Source organism: Pezoporus flaviventris, unplaced genomic scaffold (assembly GCF_033815535.1).
Source record: "Pezoporus flaviventris isolate CSIRO_AGI_PZ_B2104156 unplaced genomic scaffold, CSIRO_AGI_Pfla_v1 ptg000040l, whole genome shotgun sequence".
Taxonomy (NCBI): Eukaryota; Metazoa; Chordata; class Aves; order Psittaciformes; family Psittacidae; genus Pezoporus; species Pezoporus flaviventris.
This window is the reverse complement of record NW_026892588.1, coordinates 8,707,018-8,728,595: the sequence shown is the minus strand read 5'-3', so window position 1 is coordinate 8,728,595 and position 21,578 is coordinate 8,707,018. Positions and strand designations below refer to the sequence as shown.

The following is a 21,578-nucleotide window of genomic DNA, read 5'->3' as shown; positions in this document are numbered from 1 at the left end:
TTTTAATCTAAAAAACCAAACAGCCATTGTTATGCATGGCCTTCAGCAGTAAGATCGACAACACGTCACCACAGGTCAAGATGTGAGGATATAAAGCCCTTCATTATTTAACCTATGTAACACTATAGTTTACTCAGAAGAGTGCCAGAATCCACAAACAAGATTTTTCTTAACTAAACCACTTTTCAGAAAGCCAGAAATGCATCTAACACTCATGAATACTTCTATATTACTTTAACAACACCCACCAACTGTTTATCAGGAATTAAATGCCAATTAAACATCAGCTATCGATTGGAACTACTAGATTATGCTCAGGGCTGGATACTATAATATAAGGGCATTAGCCAATGTTGTTCCATGCTTCAAAAGCAAGTCCGTAAGTGATGGTTCAATACAGGAGGGAAAATGCATGCAACTCAAAGGCAGAATAAGAGTCTACATTAATTTACTGCCAGAAAATAGTGGCAACTTGTCTGCTATGTTTTAAGATCAAACAGAAGTGTTCTGTCTCAGTTTATGCGGTTGGTGCTGGTCAACTGGATCTTCACAGTTACAGACTGGTTAGCACCTAACTATTTTTTTATTTAAAATGTTTCAGAATATACTTGTATTGAAAGGATAATTTACAGTCTAACAGAAATGAAAGAGATCACTAAGCACCTAGTAATATACACATGTATTTTTTATAAATATATAAAATATCTATAAGCACAAGCACACACACATGTGATTCCTTCTATTCTTAAAATCATGGAGACAACTACAAAACTGACTGGAATTACAATCCAGCAGAGGAGAAAATACATTCTAAAACAAGCCCTAGGAGTAATTGATTACAATTATTTTCCCAGCAATGTATTCTACTACACAGCCAGCATAAATACAGTAAAAATTAATTATGAATCTCAAAGTTTAACTGTTCTTATATAACTAGATAATAACAAAGCACACACAAGAACCAGGGTGACATTGTTTTACAGTGTTTGACACTGAAATTAAATTTCTTTTTATGTCCTCAAGCAGTTTTTAACACCTGTCACGAAAGGTCAGATTCCTGCAATTAGGAATTGTACTAAAATCATGGTTACTGCTGTTTTTTTCCTAACATATCTATCAAACTGTTCAAACTAAATATGAGTTGAAGGCATTCTCCAACTGCACAAAACTGTCAAGTCTATTTAAAGGGCCTATGTCACAAAAGTTGGAAGGGTTTTATCTGAGCTTTCAGTCTAGTATTTTGCCTTTGGTTTTATCTATCACATCCATAAATCTTCAGAATATTATTCTAACATATTAATCACATGACAATGTCAGAAATATGAGAATATTTAAATATCAAAGCCTGGCTATTGACAAAAAAAAAAAAAAGGCAATGCAAAAAGGTTACAGCAATTAAATATTTATTCTACTTAAATTCAAGTTTATCAAAGAGGCCAAGCTGATTTACAGGAACTCTTTTGGGAAGTACAGACTACTAGCATGGATAACAGTTTCCAAATCATCATTCTGCACACAGAAGGGTTTCCCCACCCTGAATAAACTGCTATTTTGTGTTGATTTGAGGTCCAATTTCATTGATTTAATTAAAATATATTTATACTAACAGTCTCTACCTGTAAACCAAAGAAGGCAAATTACTTCTATTACAGGCAACAGTTCTGGAGCTTCCAAAAAGCAATTAATAAGTTGTTTACATGGCAACATGGATAAATATTAACTCACCTTTGGACCTGGCAATCCTGGCAAACCTGGATTACCATGTGGTCCTGGAATACCCTGTAAAACAAACAAGCAAGCAGGAGTGGGATTATTCAATACTCCAGTGAACAAGTGTGAACAGTTTGCAGAGAACCATTTACTGCATCATTGATGCTTTTAGAAGTGCTGGTTAGAATTTTCAAAGGAATCTTGAGAAAATCTTGCTAAAAAATTTAAAGTTGATTTTTTCCCTTTGTTTTAAAATCTCAGTTTCTATTGTCTTCTCAAATAATTCTTAATGGGTATTTGGCACGCAGTCACTGCAGTGCTGCTCTGCAGCTACAAAACTTGGAGGCTTGGGATAAAATCAGAAAAATAACATTCTGAGGTACCCAGCTATACACTGCAAAGAGAAAGAAGTGGACCAGTTCTCAGCGACTTAAAAAATGACTCAAAGCAGTGTATTCTGCTTCCTGTAAACAAATCACAAAAACCCTTCACCAACCTGATTCTCTCTCAGCCAGTGTAGAAAATGAATGGCCTTGCTACTAAGAGAGTTGAATTTAAACCATTCCAGAAACAGATTGGACTACCAGGACTATCTATGTCTTCCAGGATTAAGTGTGTCATCCTGCAGTACACTCAGCAATCCTCACTCCTTGACAAACTACACATTAGGGAGTAACAGCTGTCAGCAGCTATTCATCTTCCAAACACTGAAGGACCAAGCTGGTGAAAACCTATTCTTGGAAAGTCAGCAACAACACTTTTATTGAATTTATCAAGGCCAAAATTCCACTCCAATAATTAATCCAAATACCAAAAATAATAAGAAACGGCTTTCTCATATATTCAGAGTTCTAACAACAGATAAACTCAGTGCATGTCTTTCCATCAGATGAGACTGAATTTACCAGTTATATCTTACAGTAACACTGAAAGCTGTATCTGTTAAGTGTTCCCTTTCACTAATGACAATGTTAACATAACTTCACTAAAACACTAATCCCATGTGCTGTTTGAGAAATTAATTTGCACACTGGCAACTTTGAAGGCACTCTCGGGGATTTAGGAAAAGGAAACAAATAGGAAGTACCAATGTAGCTGCACTGATTAAGTGGTTCCTAGCTTTTGCAGCTTGAGATGTTACCATCTTGGAGCACAGTGCTGCAATGCAGCTGTTGCACAGCTGTGCAACAGAGGTGAAAATTAGGTTAAATGAGAGGTATTGGGGAATATCATCTCATTACTAATTCTGAAATTGCTGAAATTTCATTGAGAAACTCAGAACAAGCCAAGACATGTAGGAAACCTTAACTGTCATATGTGGACTTCTCTACCCTTGATACTATGCCCACAGTATCCAACCCATGTGAATCTCTTTCAGGATCAGGTTAAACACACACCCAAGAACCCCTGAAGGTGGCCCAGGCAATGTGCCTCTGCACTCTGCTGCTTCCTTTCAACACCTTCAGTCTAATTTCAGGATCACAAATGACAGCTCATGTAAAGGAAGGCAGAAGTCACAGGGTAGACTGGTAGATACAGACATGAACTTTGCATCAACAAGGCTTTACGTGCTTTCAGGCTTGAATATCATACCATGTGTATTCATTAACTGTACTTACTTGAATTTACCAGTGTTGCACAAATTGAAAAGCACTGACATTTCAAAACCATTTATTTCTTTGATCAAAAAATTCCATAGACTTTCTTGGCTCATATAAATATGTATTTTAAACTCAGAACTACTGGTAAATATTAGTCTTGGCCATTTCCATACTGTTCCAGGCACCTCACTGTAAGTTGTCTCTTCATATTTGAAAGCATATCCTACTCAACAGTTAATCCAGAAGAGTGACACAGTAGAGCACTGTGCTCTTAAGTATGTCATACCTGTAAGAGACCTAAAAAACCTCAAACTAAAACGAAAAACCCCACAAACATATAAATCCACTCAAAGAAACAACTGAGCAAGAGGGATCTCGCAAACAAGTATGGCTTTAAACATATGGGTAGCCTCCTCTGAACCAGAAACAGATTACCAATTGTGAGGAACTACTTGGTATGTGGGATCCTGCCTCTGATGCCAGACATACACTCAACATAAGAACCTGAGGTGTTAGAATTGTCAGCTCTTGCATAGAAGTATAATTTGAAAAAAGGATCCAAGAAGTCAGGAAGATATGGATGTGAAGGAATGCTTTTCATTTTATACTTCTAAATGTCTCCTTACCTCCCTTCCCTCCAACTACCCTAAAGAATCAGTTTGGTTTTTGGCCCTTTAACCAGTGTGTTTTCCCATCCATGCAGGCCACGTTTTGAAAGCCAGCAAAGCACAGGATGTTCAACACACTATTGAACAGCAGCTTGTTTAAACGCTCCTCAAAGGCTGAGTCAAAGCTCCTCCTACATGTCTGCTGAGCATTCATATGAACTACTCCCTTATCTGCCACTTGCAATTTGCTTAGATGAGTGCACACCAGTGATAACCACTTAAATCTCCAAACACTATGGCCCGACATCACCTACACAGCAAATCCTTAGCTGTTACCTCCAGCTGCTCTTCGCCTGGAACCTCCAGAATCAACCATGACCGCAGGGATTCATCAACCATCTATTCAGATTTTTTTGGTACACAGTTGTGCAAACACAGATTTACTCTCTTTTGTCCCATCAAACAGGCCTTGCAGGCTTCTCCCATATTCTTGGCAGCTGGGGCACAGGTTTCTGCTCACTGTAGCAAAGCCCATGCTCTGTCCTCTGGCACAAAGCACAGCTGCTGTCCCTGCTCATGTTGGGGTGTCACACAAAATGAATCCACATTTGCTACTGCAGCTCATTTCTTGGCCAAATTACCCACGTATTTATCATCCCTTTTATCAAGCTGCTGTAACACAAGAGACTAAACCAAATCTTTTGTGTCTTTTACCCCTCATCTCTCTTGCAGTGGTTAAATTTGCATCCACCGCCCGCTCCTCTGTGGCCTGCTCACTCCCCCTCATTCCAAAAACACATGAGCACGACCTTAGATGGGAGCAGCACGGAAAAATTAGAAGTTAATACTGCGAGCTGCAGAAGTTAGGTATAAATATAACAAAGCTCTGTGTACGCATCCTTACATGGAACTAACTATGCTGGAGGCTCACAGCAGAAAAGCTGTTTGCTTTGCTTTACTTTGGTCTGTCTGCCAAATGTTCAGAATAATATACTTTCATAATCACCAAACATATGAATAAAGTTGACAAAAACAAAATGATGCAAACTCCAGTTCAATTACTGGTGAACTGCCTAGAGCTACAGAAGAACACATCCATCTTACTCACCCGAGGACCTCTCCTTCCTGATGGCCCAGGTAAACCTGGAGGACCTGGAGGACCCTGGTGATAGAAAATCAAAACAATTGAGGCTAAAACTTGATACAAGGACAGTATCACAAGTCGGAATCAGACCAGCTCTTCTAACTGATGACTTTCTGCTCATGCAGACCTTCTCAAATTGAAAACCAATTCCCAAACTCCAAGCATGTGTTTTTTTTTAATCTGGCTCTAAATCAGATTTCTGTTTAGAAAGTATCTTATGTCAGAGGAACTGGAGCTAACAATAACACAAATACACTTAAGTGAAAGTTACTCAAGAATGATCAGATCAGTTCTAGGATTAGGAACAAGCAAGTACAGTGTATTTCAAAACAAAGAGCAGAGAATAATTAAGACTTTTCATTAAGCATGCTGGCATGCCAAACATATTTTAGAAAAGTCAGGAGTGAGTGAAAAAATTAGATACCTCACAGAAAAGACAGACATGAAATAGAAGAAAATAAATGCAGACAAATGATTGTTCAGTTTCCTATTAAAGGCTTCTGATAAGAATAATTGGTAGCTTGTTTGCCCTTGTACATAGCAAATGTGGTTCTCTTTAACGATAATGCAGGGGTTTCTTTTTTTAAATACTAGTGTATAACCAAATGTATCTTTTGCAAAAAAATTAGGTTTTTAGTCACTCTATTAGACAGTGTACCACCCTATGTATATCTAGTTGTTTTGACCTTTCCTTTTCTGTTCACATTGAAAACCCGAGAATCTACTTCATTGTACTCAAATACTAATGAGAGCTCTAGATTAACATCTGCACCAATTTGTGTTACATTTCGCCTGTCACACTTGAGTCTTAAGGAGGCATAGGCTATTCTTAAGGGTGAATTCAACTCCCATCCAAATGCCAGCATGGCAAGTCTCAGCTTTAACAGAAACCAAGTGCTCCCACTGCAAGGGAAGAGGGGCATCAAGAAAGCCAGACCTCACAAAGGTCAGTCAATGACAGAAGGAAGGGATTCAACTTGCTTTTTCACCCAGGCTTCCTAGCACTCCTGTGTTCTGTACACACAACAGCCTCTCACCTGAGGCACTAGGATAATGGCAGCTGAAATGGCCAGCTCACAGGCTTTGCAAAAAAAAGGGGTGTTGGGACAACAGAGAGAGAGAAAGCAACTAAAGGAAAAACAAACACAAAAACCCTTTGCGGTTTTATTAGCAACCAATGAATCCTTTTATTATGACAACAGTTGCATTTTAAAAACCTGAAGTTTTGTGGAAGTGGTATTTCTTTTCCCTTGGAAAGGTAATGGCACTGGAAGAGAAGACTGCTGATTACAAACTTTAGGCATTGTCAAGCCAATTACATTTATTTGGCAAAAACACAAACCACTCCGGACAATTCTGGGAAGAATATTGTTATTCTGAGGAAGGAAAAAAAAACCTCAAATATTTTCCTTTCCAATTAACAATAACCTTAGGAGTCTAAGTGTAGTACAACTGCCCGTTTACAACTGGGAATATCTGTACAGCCATACATACTATATTAAGTCATGATGAAACCCATACTCTGCACTTCCCTTTCTGTGTAATTTTGAAGACACAAGTCTGTGCAACAGTCCTAGTCTTTAGATTAAACCATAATATGTCATACTTTCAGCATAGGAGGTTTGCAATTCACCCTGACTGCATACATGCTCACTAGCATTCTCATATCTTTCTTAACTAAAAAGACCCTGTGTTTACTAAAAAAGTAGCAGACAGACACATGGAAAGCTCCTGACCTGGCATTTTTGTTCAGGCCCAAAAGCCTACCTGAAAATGGCACAGAGAGCCCCCACCCTGCCACTGCTGAAGTAGCATGCTTCCTAGTATGTCCTCTCAAATAGTAAGTTAAGAGATGCCCTTTGATTAGAAAATTATCCTGGGACTACAAAGGAAAACATATAATATTTTTAATTAAGTAGAATAGTTGCAACTAGTGTGTGCTCTTCTGTGATGTGCACTGCAAGGCTGATCTAGGTCCCTAGCTGCTTTTCGCTTATCTTTCAGAATACATTAATAGCCAAACCCCCATCATTTTCCTAATAGAAATTTTAATGACGATTTCTTAACATCCCTGATCTTTGCTGCCAATTTCTCAAATGAGGGCAGTACAAATACTTTTTCCTATGTGACCTTTTCTTTTTTTTAAATAGCACCAAACCCCTGCCCCATTCTGATTGCACTAATTCATAAACAATTATCTCCATCTAAAGAACACAAACCCAAGATAACTTAATTACAACGAAGCCTTCAGCAACCCCTAAAAGAAGCAGTAAAATGTATTTTGAATGACGCATCCAGATCTTAATAATACTTTCTCAAGACTTTCTAAAACAAAGTCCATCACTGTAGATGAAGTCTCTGGTCACCAATAATAAGCAATTAGCACCAGCAATCCAGGTGATTGATTAAAGGACTCTCCTTAACCAGAGTATGTTACTCCTTAATCTGCAGCTCCCTGCAACTTAGGCAACATTTCTTCTGAATGCATACTTAGTAGAGCACACGCAAGTCTTCCTGGAAGTGCTTTACTGACTAGTTTTAAGAAGTTATCCTATCCTATGCACTGCTTCAACCTGTGAAAGCAACTGCAACTTCAGATCAGCACGGCTGTTTTCGTACTAGCTAGGAAGCTATGCCTCTTAAGCATCCACATAAGCCACAGAAGTCAACAATGACCACAGAATTAGTCATTTGTTTGAATAGCTTTTCCTCCAACTACTGAAAACAGTAATTCAACAAACCTGAAGCAATTAAGAATGTTAATGTGTATTTTTGCATTTGACATTTTAACCACTAACAATAAAATAGTGACTTTGTGTAAGTATTACTAAAATGCATTTAATAAGATCAGTTTACTCAAAACACTAAGTTGTACTCTAAACCAGGTTCAACTTACTGTCCTAAGGAATTGTAAAAATTTCATTTAGCGATTGAGAGGAGAAGCTCAAGTACCAAATAATTGTGGCTTAATCCTGAAACAATCAAGTAGATGCTACTCTTCCAGAAACTCTCACTACCTTTCAAATGGTCATTGGGATGAGCATAACTGTGAACTTTCACAGGCATTTTCTAGGCTACTGAAGCCTTTCTATGGACATGTGTTTTAAACTTGCCCGACTTGCCAGCATTAATAAGAAGCATTTCACTTTATATATAACAAGCCCCTCAGATTTCAGATGCAAAGCAATATATCCTGGATTAAATAAACGCTCCTGCACTAACATATGCTGATCCTGCTGCCATTCAATACCTAACTCATATTCGCTGAAGTTCCTCTTGCAGAACTGTGAGGTTTCTCTTTAAAAGGCATTTGACCAGACCCAAATCACTCAACTTCAGCTCACCTCAAACACTTTTTTAAAAAAGACTAAATTTCAGAAACATGTGAGTTTAATGCTTGATCCATCATACACTAAAGCAGGTGGTCCTTCAGCAAAACACAAATCCCATGAACCTTTCTGCACATCATCACCCAATACCTGAAATACAGCAGGAAAGTAAACAAACATCAGGTTCTGTGACTCTTAAACACCTCTACATGAAAAGAAAATTCAATTCTGACATTGCTAATTATCACTTATTCTACTGTTCAGGTACTACTCTGATTAGCTATGTTTTCCTTATGTGCCACCTAAAATTTCCTACTCTGTCTTCCCATACTTTCTGTGAACAGGCAAAAAAAAGTATCTTTATTAACTCACCCTTTGCAGAACTATTACATGTACTTACTTTCATTACCAAACACGCTTTTATTTTAACCTTTGCTCATGTTTTCTATAACGGTGGGGCCGTTACTGCAGCCTTCTAAAATCCTTCCATTCTGTCTACATCTTTTTTAAAGCTCAACATCCAAAAACTCCAGCCTCAGCATACCCAGACCAGCAGAAAAACCACCTCTGATACTCACCACTTCTGGTAATGCATTAGGCGTAAGATGCATTTATTCTCTTGTGCACCATAACGTTACTCTATTACGCTCATCTGACTGCCTAGCCAATCACCTGTATCCTCTATTTGGACTTTTAATTTCTGTAATATTGCACTGTTTCATCCCATGAGTTTTAGACCATCTGGAATTCTGATTTTGTCAGTCAGAACTCTTCTACCTACTCCTAGCATGTTTTGTCTACCTTTTTAAAGCATATTACTTCATAAAGATATTAATTATTGAGCACAAGGATCCTACCAAATAATGAATATCTAACATCTATTTTTACTTCTTGCTTCATCTGCATTTCACTGGAAATGATAAAAAAAAAACCCACATGGTTTTCTTTCCAAATGTCTTAGAGCAGGCAGTCACCTGTGTATGATTTACCTCCCTTCTTTACAGCTGTGGAAGTCTTTCCCTTTCTCCGTCAAGAATTCCTATGACAGCTAAGGCAATGTCATCAATATCAGAGGAATTACAGTTTTCCAATAGTGTGGTTCAGAAGAGAGAGAAACTGCATCAGTTTCAGGTGAATTAAATGAAATGTTTAAATATTTAAGACTGTCTTTTTGCTACTAAAAATAAAACAGCAACAATCTCAAGTTTTTATCTGAATCAGCAGATACTGAGATAGACTTCTTTGCCTGGGCAGGGAAATGTGAGGCTTACCTACAGAGCTAAAAATGCATCAAAGTGATTAACTGCCCAATATATCCCCTGTAGCGAGGGAGAGCCTCAGCCAAGCAATTTTGTTCAACCGAGAAATAAGCTAAGAGTGAAATAAACTGAAGTGTAACAGGGTAGCTAAGGTCAAAATAAGTGGAATAAGCCAAGAGTGAAAGGGTAGATGACACTTCTCTTACTGCTACTTATTTAGCACCACATTCAGAATCTCTGAACTGACCTCTCTCAAGGTTCTCGCTCTCAAGACTCTTGGCTGAAATAAGAGCATCTCATCTGGGACTCAGTTCTGCCTAGTGCAGGGACTGCATTTCCAATTCCTCCTGGCAGTATCTCCAGACTACTTCTCCCTACCAACTATATAGCTTAAAGAACACCACCATCTGGTCTATCTACTATTTTCTCCTCCTGGTCAAGTGTCTTCATAATCCAGAAAGCTTTTCCAATAGAGGAAACTAATTCACAGAATCACAGAATTGTTTGGGTTGGAAGGGATCTTACAGCCCATCCAGTTCCCATGCCCTGCCACGGGCAGGGACACCTTCCACTAGACCAGGCTGCTCCAAGCCCTGTCCAACCTGGCCTTGAACACTGCCAGGGATGGGGCAGCCGCAGCTTCTCTGGGCTACATCACAGGGAAGAACTTCCTTCTATCACATCTAAACCTGCCCTCTGTAAAGCCGTTACCCCTTGTCCTTGCACTAAGTCCTTCTCCAGCTTCTTGTAGGCCCTAGCTCATTTCTCAGGGGAAGCCAAATCCTGTGCAGATAGGCCTGCAGGTGCAATCACCTACCAGCAAGTAACCTAAATCTACTCTTCAGCTCACATCAACCCCTCTTCCTACCAGCATGGGCTATGTATCATGTTACTGCAAGCTGCTTTAGGACTACGTAATGAAGAATATCTGCTTGAAAGTTAAACAATTAAAAACACACACCAGATTTATTTTCTTTTATACAGTGCCAAAACCCTAATACAAAAAGGAGTCGCTCACTCATGAATGGTGCAGCTTTCCCTCTAAACTAGTGGTTGAAGAGACCACACTGTTGCACTTTAAATTCACTTTGTATTTTTGTAGGGAATTTTGGTCATTGTAACTGCTAGAATTTTGATCAGGGTCTTAACAGTTTTGAAGAAATAGGTACCTTTTTCCATATGCTATCCATAAATGAAAGCCTGAATTCTGGAGCACTACTTTGCAGTGGTGGGTGAATTACACAGCTGTGGCATCATGGAATACAAGGGGCTTAGTTATTATACAAGGCAAGAATGAGTTCTGGTAGATTATTAAAAGCTAAACGGAAGCTAAGGAGTTCAAGAACCACAAAAGCTAGTTCTTGCCCATCAGTTCCAATAGTATGAATATTATTTCTGTGTTGAAATCTTGAAAGAAGATTCAAACCAACCACAACATAATGAAAAAGGAAAAAATAAAAAAAGCTGAAGGGAACAGGTTTTCATGTCTCATCAGGATATTTTGCTGCAAGGGAAGTTTGCAAGCTCCTCATGTTGCTTTTTCAGGCTCCCCATTGATAAGACTGGGGGTACTTGTGTAGTAAAGTGTTAGAGCCACATACATAAAAGCTGGATTGTCTCTGTTAGACTAAGGCAGCAAAGGAAGACCACCTCTGCAAGTCTGAAGCCAACACCAGTGGCAGGTACTGCACCACACAACATCCATGCAACACAATTCTTTACAAAAGCCTGCGTGGACAAGGCCAAGTCTCCTTCTACTATCAACCTCTGAGCAATGCTTCAGCTGCTTCTGTTCCAGTGGGTGCTGCTGGCCCATTCAGCCCAACTAGTGCTTACAAAGGTCTGTATGAACTTCCCAGCTCTGCCACTGATCTCTAAGACTTCAGGCATGTTATTTAAATCCTGACCCAGCAAAACACTTCAGAACAAATGCACCATATTCATTGCTACAGACCATACTAAACACAAGGTCTGCTCCAACTGCCTTCCTAGACAAGGCAAACTTCTGCAACCCTGGTCTGTAAGACAGGCATACAAAATGGTAACACAGACACCTTCAAGCTCTCCAAATCAGCTATCATCTTTGACACTGTATGTACAGGGTCTGTGTGTAGAAAAAAAGCAGAGCATTCCCTTGAAGTTTCTTAGTAATGTGAACAGCCAACAGCATTATCAGCAGTCATTTCTGTGCCATGTAAAAAAGAATGGATTTCTCGGCTGTAGCTGACTTAAATCGCAACGTGTAAGCTACCTGCTAAAATGAAAAGCTTCCATTAGCAGTTACTAAACATCCTAAACTCCAAAACTGGAAATTAACATCATGTTGGTGACAGATACATACTTACTGATATGTCCCTATAAATACTACTATAAGGGACAAAAGAGAAAAAACACCCAAAGCTGACTTTGCGTTCAAAATGGATTAAGCAACAGCATCCTGGACTAAACTGAATTATTTGTTAACACTTCTTTTAATTGCATAACAAGCCCTTTGCATCTGGATCCTGTGGAGAGTAAAAATTTAACTTTTAAAAAGGTTTTCAGTTGCTGACTACCTTAAGAAAAAGATTATTTTGGTGTTGAAAGAACACAAACAATAAAATTATGGGCATAGTCAAATTTATATGAGGAGCTGCTTAACACACATCAAATTGCCTTCTAGTAATAACCACACAAATGCACACACACCACAAAAAAAAGAGAGCAAGTGGAATTATTTACTGCATGCTATGGTTTAAAAAATGTTAACCAACAACTCAAACAAGCACCATCATAACCCCCAGGCTAAGCAGGGGCTGCTGTTCTCTCTTGTCTGTACTAGATGATCTTAAGGTCCTTTCCAACCTGAACTATTTTATGATTCTATGATTCTATACCTTCATATATATTGCTCCCACTTTTATGTATTAAAATGGTTTGAGCCTTGTGCACACAGTAAGGACAAACGGTTTTCTATTAAAAGCACTACTGTGCATTTACAGTTGTTTCAGGGATCACTTACCCTGCAAATGGAAAAATATGCTAATAAAATATTCTAAGACTGTTCTAAAAATAATTTCACATGCAGGTTTGCATGACCCTGTAACCTTGGGTTACAGATGGTTTTACCAGTCTAGATTCTGCAACTGGTCCCCTTCCACAATCAGAAGTTTTGATAGCATAGCTCAACTGAGGAAACTATGCCAGTCTTCCAAACAACCTGGTGGTTCTTTCCATCAGCCAATGTCTACATCTGTGTACTGCATGATTTTTTCCGGTAATTTTATTAAGTGAGCAGTCTTCATAACTAGCACCTATAAACATCTGGCTGCATTTCAAAATTTAAAGAAGCCTGGGTTGCCTATCACTTCACCAGAATGTGAACATCTTCGTATTCTTCCAGTAAATAAAAATACAACACTTACACCAAAATTACATGCGGTAAAGAGACATACTTAAGGCAGACAAACATTTGTACAGTACAGCCCAAAAAAGCTGCAGTCATAGCTTTGGCATGCTTTGCAAAATTTCTTTCAAAGCCTCTGTTAAATGTATGGTGCTACATTATAGTAAAAAGAGGAGTAAAGACAACTTACAGGAGGTCCAGTTTCCCCCTTTGGACCTCTGACACTTCCCACTTCAAACATTTGCTCAAGATCTTCATAGTCATAATCATAATTATCAACACCAATTTCATGATTGTTTTCCATATGGTAAGTCTCATCAGCATCAAAGGCACCTTCCTGCCCTGGACTGAGCTGATTATCCAAAGGGAGGTCCACAGGCAAACGGTACAGGCTTGCATTGAAGATTTGCTGCTCTCTGCTTGGTTCATCTGAAGGTTTTGCTTTGTCCATTCCACTGCTTTTAGTTTTACTCTGTTTTACAGGGGAAATCAGAGAAGGCTCACATTGTCTGCCTGCATCTTCTGTGGTATTATCTGAAGTATCTGGATATGATCCTTTGGGGGTTTTAGTGATGTTTCTCTTTGTGCCAGTCTCCTGCTGATGAAGAGGCAGACTGATGTACTCCTGGAGCTCTGTTTCAGGCGAAGCTTCCAGCAGCAGAGGTTTGGCCTCTGCAAACTCCAATGCAGAGACATTTCTTGACTCAAAGTCTTCTGGTAGAGAATGACTCTGAGCAACACTGGTAACAGGAATGTTTGGCACTTCTTTCCTTCTATAAGCCGATATGCCTTCTGACTGCTTTTCCTCATCAGCCATCATCTTCAAAAAAACATCCAGCCCATCTGATGCATGCAGAATTCCTGGCAGAGATCGACAGGTTTCAGCTTGGCGACATTGCTGCTTCACATATTTACAATAGTTTGCAGATGCTTCTGCAGAGGCAATAATATCTAGCTGACATATAACTCCTTCAAAGCTGACAGAGTGAGAGTTCATCCTTCCCAGGGTAAATAAAGCATCCAAATCAAATGTCTCCACTTCAGAAAGTACTTCCCCGCTATAGTGCTTCTTTCCACACTCAGCAAATATTGAGACAGTCTTGTCTCTAATGTCAATGGCAAATGAATGCCATTTTTCATTATGAACACTATAATCAAAGTGTACGGACTGCTTCCCACCAGTGAACACCGCTACCTTTCTTGGTAGCAGCTGGACACCAAACTGCAGCCTACTTTTGTTCCTAATACTGAAAAGGAAAGCATTATTTATTTTGTACGAGTATAACCCAACCAATATGGTGAACTGATGCCCTAGACTTGATGGTAGGACTTGAATGATGGGGGACTCAATATGTGCATCACTAGTTAGTACAACTCCTGATACAGTTAGACGAACACCCTGAGGTAACAGAGATGATGTTGAGGGCACTGTCGTCTCTGAGGGCTGTTGAACATCTTTCACAAGGCCTAGTTGATGAAGAACATCTATTGCTGTAAAAAAAGAAATAAAGGCATACTGTTCACTTCTTTTACAAGCTCATAAATTCAGATCCACATAAACAAATGTATGCACATTTTAAAAAAAAAGATCAGTACTTCCCAGAGCATGTATACAGCACGCAGCAAGGCCACCATATCCCTAGTGTAAGGCACACCCATATTTGGCCTAAATCAAAGAAATAATTAAAGCCAGAACAAATTTTCTATCTTAAAAGAAAAACACACAGAAAAGCACAAATAATGCCCATTGTAGTTTAATTCATTTATGAAACTGAAAAAATCCCCATCTGGCCTTCAACCTCCGTACCAGTCAATGAACACACTATGTTGGTTCCTTATTTACTTGGCTAATCCTGCTTACTCTTTGAGGTTTGGTTTTGTTTTGTTTTACTTAAACTTTTTCTTCTGCAAAACATTCTGCAGTAAAACCATGGTTTTCCTTTTTCTCTGAAAAGTTCAAATGAATTTGAGGGGATGGTTGCTTTGTTTTTAATAAGGCATGAGCTATTCATAACATAGTGACAGCTCAGTAGAGCATCTAAAGATAGTCACTGGTTCAAAGCAAAATATAAAGGTAAGCCTTGCCAAGCAGCTATTATGTGCTGCAGAGATAATTTGACTGGTACCTGGGAAGAATTGCTGTGCTTCCACAAGTGAGTTCTCCACCCACCATGCAAGGCCCTGTGCCATTACAGCCCTGGCTTCAAAGAGAACCGTTTTCCCAGTGGGATCACCCTTGACTGTATCTGTGCCAAACCTAGTCAGACTAAAAGAAAACAAAGATCTTTTCAAGGGGGGTGCAACAGAGCATGCCACTGCCTCCTTTCCATCCACATGGTTTATTTGCTAGGACCAGGGACAAAGTGAACTCTGCAAAAACAAAAGTGGTGAGGAACAAGGAAAGAGGAAGAACATTGGGACCCAAGGGGCAGCGCTCCCATCTTCTGGCTCGTCTGTCCTTTCATAGGATCTCAGTTTGCAGCTACACAGATGAGATACTGAAGAGTGCACTACTGTACAGCAGGAGATAGCAATGGACATTAAGGAGACAGAGAAACCAGCTGTCCTACTGATTTATGTCCTGCAGATTTGGCTTTGGTGCATAGAAGTCTGGGTAGGAGATCTTCCTACAGGGTGGAATGAGAAGTGGCATTTTCACCGCTGGATTCTCTACTGCCTTACATAACATGAACTTTGTGCTTTAACCCTTCCCTTAGCTTGGACCTTTCAGTATCTCCACCTCACACCTGGCTAAATATTATCACCTAATGGGTAGAAACACAGTTATCTAGCCTCCTGATAAACTAAAATCATACCCAACCTGGGTAAGAAAAAAAAAAAAAGAAAAAAAGAAAAAAATCAGAGCCAGGGTAAATCAATGGTCAAAGATGACGAAATTCATTTGGTGTTCATTTGCTGCCTAAATCAGACTAAGGAATGTTGGAGTTGGCAGGCATAAGCACCTTCTTCCTTCAGGATGAATATAAAGACACTGTAAGATCCCTTATGATGCAGCTGAAACAAAGCCTACAAAGGCTTGATATGAGATAAACATCATGTCCCCAGCAGTCGTTCTGCAGGGTCACAAAATAAGACAGCACTTACGGCACTAAACTGCTGTTCTGGGTGTTTGTGGAATTGCTAAAGAAATACTGCAGAAACTGAGATAAAGGGCAATCATGAGACAAGAAGGTTGGGGGCTAAAATATATGACATGAGAAAAGGCTTAAGGACATACACTTGCTTGGCCTGGAGATAGGAAGGTTTGGGGAAGACTAAAGACAATTGCCCATTATTTGAATTGGGCAAACAGGAAAACTGAGGAGTAACAGGCACAGGCTGCAACACAAGAAATTCCATTCTCTTACAAAGAACAAGCATTCTCACCGCAAAAGTGGTTAAGTGCTGGAGCAGGGGGGCAGAGACATTGTGTAACCTCCATTCTTGGAGACTTTTAAAGCCCAACTGGACAGGACCCAGAAGTTTGAACTAACTTCAGCACTGACCCTGATCTCAGCAGGAGGGAGGACCAGATGACCTCAAGGTCCCTGTAGCCTATATTTTCCGATTTTCTGCACAATGGGAAACTGAGTGTTGTACTTCTCATACACAGCATCGCACAGAAGCACAGGGTATCATCTTTTTCTCCCCATAACTGGCTGGACCTAAGCTTCAGTGAACTGTCTATATAAAAAATAATTAGTAGTATTTAACAGTTGCACTGACCTAATAAGCCAAAAAGAAGTTAAGAATTCTCTGCTCTATTGAGAGAAAAAAGAAACTGAAACAAATGGATGTTCACTTTTAGTGGAAAAAAGTTCTCCTTTCCCAGTCTCCCCTTTCTCTGTTCACTGAATGTATTCATAGCAAACTCTAAGATTAGACAGATGTTGGCTTAGTTTCAGTGGTAAGTTATGAAAAGAGCCTGACATTTCCTTGGGAGTGATTTATAAACTGGAACCAAAAGCATCAACCTGAATGCACCGTACATCTTGAAAATTAATCACACACCTTGTAGTGTTTCTAGTCAAGTTTGAGATTCACAGATGTGCCAAGATTATCCTGGCAGGTAGCCAGCAGAGACAGAGGCATGGAGAAAGCATCTCTTTGCAGAACATCATGTGTACACCGATTTCTCAAGATACTTTGCCTCAGAGCAATTAATTTAGTATGGCTGTATTTTTATCTGTCAAACTGATAATGGAGGTCAGATTAAGCAGACCTTCAGAGCACAGTGTATCTGCTAATGAACCACCACACCCCGGTCCTGCATGGTCTACATATAGTTACAGAGAAGAAAGCTGTACTTGTATTGCCTGTGCGAAAACTAGGAAGAAACACAGGTCATGTGCTCTGGGAAACACAGAGGTCTTATACATGCAAATAATATCGCACGGCTGGAGACACCATTGCATCACTTCTGTGTGCTGCCTGGGCTACCTAACTGCACATCTGATAGCCTAACCTGAAGTGCCTAAATATCGTAACCTAACAATAAATATTTGGCAAGTGTTTCTATTTTAAAACATTTGCAATTATACATTTGTATTTTAAAAAATTATTGCATGTGATCTGCCCAAACTATCACAGATTGAAATACAAAACAAAAGCTTAAACCCAAATGGGCTTAAATCAGTCAATTTAAAAATCACATTCAAAAGTATCGCTACTAAGTCTCAAAATGCAAGCAAAATTGCCAAGATTTTGGCAGTTCTAATTTGAAAACAGCACATTGTTTAAAAGTTATTAATAAAAGGAGAGTTCTCTGAGAGCACAATAAGAAGTAAGACAGATACTCCACATCCTGGCAAAGAGACTTCTGCAAACAATGACAGGTCCTGAGAAAGCTAATCACAGATAAATGTGTGAAAAATTACAGCAAAAGATTAAGCATCAACTAATTATCCCTTGCTGATTTGCTGCCTGTTAACCCACCCTCAGGCCAAAAGGCTGTTCCAAACTTTTTTGGCCAGTCCGTTGCTTCATTTCTGGTCCAACATGTATTTTAGCTCAGGGCTTTCAGAAGCTCTTGGCAGCACACATGGTTTTGGGAGGAGGCAATTTGCTCAACTCCTCCTCCCAGCATGAATACCACAATTTTCTTCACCTATCAGGAGTCAGTTCTCTTTGTTTACCCATGTTTGCATGGCAGCTGACTTCACTTACTGCTTACTCAACTCAGTAGTCCCAAAAATCGTAACACCTCATCTTCTTGAAGGAACAACTGTTTTGTGTTTTAGGTGTCAAGCGCTTTCCTTCCACTTTCTAGGAGGACTTGAAAAATTCACAATCTTACTGTGCCAAGAGGAGGGGAAACCTAACAGGGACTTTGGCAAACAAACAAACAAAAAAAAACACAACAAAAAAAAGCCAACTTCTGACCCTCTCGTGTCATAGAAAAAGAGGAGAAAAACAAAAAAATCCCCAAAAGGAACTGGGGAGGGATGAGGGGATTTGGCTATTGGATCATTCCAAACCCCCATTCTGTTCAGTCTCTCCAGTTCACTTCCCACATTCCTCCATACTCTGAAGGCAAAATATTTGGGGTGATCTCTCTATTTCAGCAATCCTAGTATACACATTACTCACTTTCCCTTTACCAGTATGCACCAAGGAAAGGCAAGGGTCATCCATCAGTCAGCTCCACCAGAACCGAGAGTAAGTATTCAGCAGGTGGCCCATTTCCTAGGTGATGCTGCATCTGCAACTGGGTAAATTAAGATATCTGGCTGCAGCCAGTGCTCTTGCAGACACAAAGATGAGCGACTAGCCTTGGAAATCCAACCAGATACATTGATTCTCTATGTCCTTGAGCCACACTCAAAGTACTATTCATAAAGGCTGAGGCTGTATCTTTGTATGTGTTTCACTGAACGCAATATACAGCTGCCTACTAAAATGAACATGGCATAGCTTCTCAGATGAAGCATGCATAGGCTGTCATATAAGCTCAGGGAAAAAAGGGATGTTAATTACTCTAGTAGCCTCTTCCTATTTGGCAGAATACTTTTTTTTCCAAAACACAGGTGCCACAGGTTTTAATAACAATGTGAGTTTTAACACATTCCAAATGGGCAGACAGTCCTATTCCTCTTCAGAGACCAAATTCTAAACGCTGCAAATGGCATAGTGCTAGCTCTGCAGGCTGCACACCGAGACTGTTCTTTTTTTGAGGAGGTTTCCTCAGTCTGCTGCTCTCTGAACTGCCTTTCGCAAACTTGCTCGCGCAGCATGCAAATAAAGTGCACGAGGGACCAAATTCACCCATGGGCAGAAAGATGCATCAAGGTTCCACGCATCATTTTGATCATAAGCAACCACCTAAAGGAAATGAAGTTGGTATGGCATCTGTGCACAGGGGGTGGGGGAGAGAGTTTCCACTCGGTAGGGCTTCTTACACAGTTATCTACAAATGCTGCTTTATCTGCTGATGACCAAAGAAAAATTAATCATATATAGCCACATCAAGACTGGACGCTGCACTCCATTTCTGCAAAGGTCTGTGCACAGAGGTGCTCTGGGCTGAGAGGTGAATAAGCCTCTAACTGTACCCACTCCCCCATGTCGCTGCCAGCCCCTAGTCCTGTAGCCTTCACAGTCCTCTCCTAAAGTTTTGTTAGAAAAGCCCTTCTGAGGCTGAGGCACATGAAAAGTGAGAGAAACTGGTCACTTCTTTTCAAAGAGGAGGGTGGTCTGTAGGGATGAAGACAACTCAGACCATCACTGCACACCTGCCTCTGGCATCCTTCACCTCCTCCTGCTACACTGGGAAAGTGCAAACAGCCTCTTCTCTTTCCATCCCTGCAGGCCTGGAGCGGAGCAGGGCAGGCCACACACATCTATGAGTGCTGCCCCTCCTCTGATGAGAGCTTGGCTCAGCTGCAAGGAAAATCCAGGAAAATCCCACCATCACAAAAGCACGTGTCTCCCATTGAGCTGAACATGAAAAAAAATCAACAACCAACCTTACCAGGCAAACAAGGAGCAATGAATGGAAAGCAAAACTACAAAGAGAGCAGGGAGGTGAGGGGGGAACACAACTGAAGAAAAAAAAAAAAAACAAGCTTTGCCAGTTGCAGGAAATTGTTAGAAGGTAAAAGATTGGTGAGAATAACGGTGGGAGGCTGCCAAGATATCCCACGGGGCTCTAGCAAAACGTTATCAGGAATAAGTCTTGTCTTAACCATACAACCCAGCTGTTTGTATTCAGCTGAGTATCTGCAGTTAACATACTTACCAGCCAAGGTTGACCTATTTCTTGCTTCACCTGTATGGTGAAGGACCATGGCAGAGAACTGGCACTGCCGCTCTTCTGGCAGGTAAGAAATGACTATATGGCACATTAGCCTCCACCACTTTGGGATGCTAATATTACCCCAGGGGTCACTTGTGCAAGCTGCACATCTGGTACAGTTGGCAGATTAAAGAACAAACTGAAAACAAGACAACCCTATTTCCTTACTAACATCTGCATCTGAATGCAAAACCAAATGAATACACAATTTCACTTTTTGCTTTAATGATGCCAGCCTAGACTAAGCCCTTATTATATGCAGTGGTTTGCTTGCACAGCCCCAAGTGCAAAGGTAACTCAGTCATAGCTCGCCACCCCCAAAGACACCCACTTACAGTGAAGACACAATCAAAGCCTTTTCACTGTACAAGGCTTCCCTTTTATGAAGGGCTTGCTTAAATATGTAAGCAATTTCACAGACAGAAAATCTGAGTAATTTTTAAAAGGTCATCTTTTCCAAACTGGTTGCTTTAAAATTTACTCTCATTATGCTGTAGCTGGTATTTTCTTTAAGTCGCCATTAAGGAACTGAACCTAAGGTCAGTAGTAACAACAGACATTTACTCTTTTCATCTATTAACAATTATACAAATGTCCTGTTATAAAAAAAAAAAAAAGGATTCTCACCTTGTTTGGGTACTTGTGCAACACCCACAGCTATACATACTGCAATAAAAATGAGAGTTTTCCTAAAAGGGAAAGAAAGAAAAGAAGATGTAAGAAAACGTCTATAGTTTCAGAACTCCAAGGATTTACAAGATTGATTCAACATCCGAAGTCAATGGCAGGATACCACTGACTTCAGCAAGTCCTGGATAAAAGCCATCACATTGTACAACTTTCCACTAATGCTGAGAAGGCGTTTTACGCAAAGATCAAGGATTATGTATGCCCTCATATATATTACATATATTTTACCCTAGCTTTTATTAATAAAGTGCATCTGGTTTATATTTCTTGCAGCAGCCTTCAAATATGTATGTTACTACGTAGTAAATCTCTTCCTGGAAAGAAAAAACACAACCTACAAACCCACAACTTTACTGTAAAGAAACTATAAAATAAATGACAAGTTCATACCTGTAGAGATCATCAGATATTTCTGACCTGCTATCAGTCTTGTTACTATATTGCATCATTTTACTATAAATGAAAATGTTTCACAATTTTATTCCTGTATTATAAATTTTAGTCATGTTACAAACGCTCTTCACACAGAAAAACCCATCAGATTTTTACTTAAAACTT

The 21,578-nt window shown here is 39.8% G+C and overlaps 1 protein-coding gene across 1 annotated transcript in view; it reads right to left on the bottom strand.

The window, feature by feature from the left end:
• The window catches only part of COL24A1 (collagen type XXIV alpha 1 chain), a 158,541-nt gene that overhangs the window by 111,713 nt on the left and 25,250 nt on the right, over positions 1 to 21,578 (bottom strand). Inside the window, exons 4-7 of the mRNA XM_061465185.1 lie at positions 20,958 to 21,019; positions 13,227 to 14,527; positions 5,028 to 5,081; positions 1,726 to 1,779 (exon numbers count right to left, since the gene is read on the bottom strand). Of these exons, the coding sequence (XP_061321169.1) occupies positions 1,726 to 1,779; positions 5,028 to 5,081; positions 13,227 to 14,527; positions 20,958 to 21,019 (1,471 nt within the window). The remainder of the gene's footprint in view (positions 1 to 1,725; positions 1,780 to 5,027; positions 5,082 to 13,226; positions 14,528 to 20,957; positions 21,020 to 21,578) is intronic.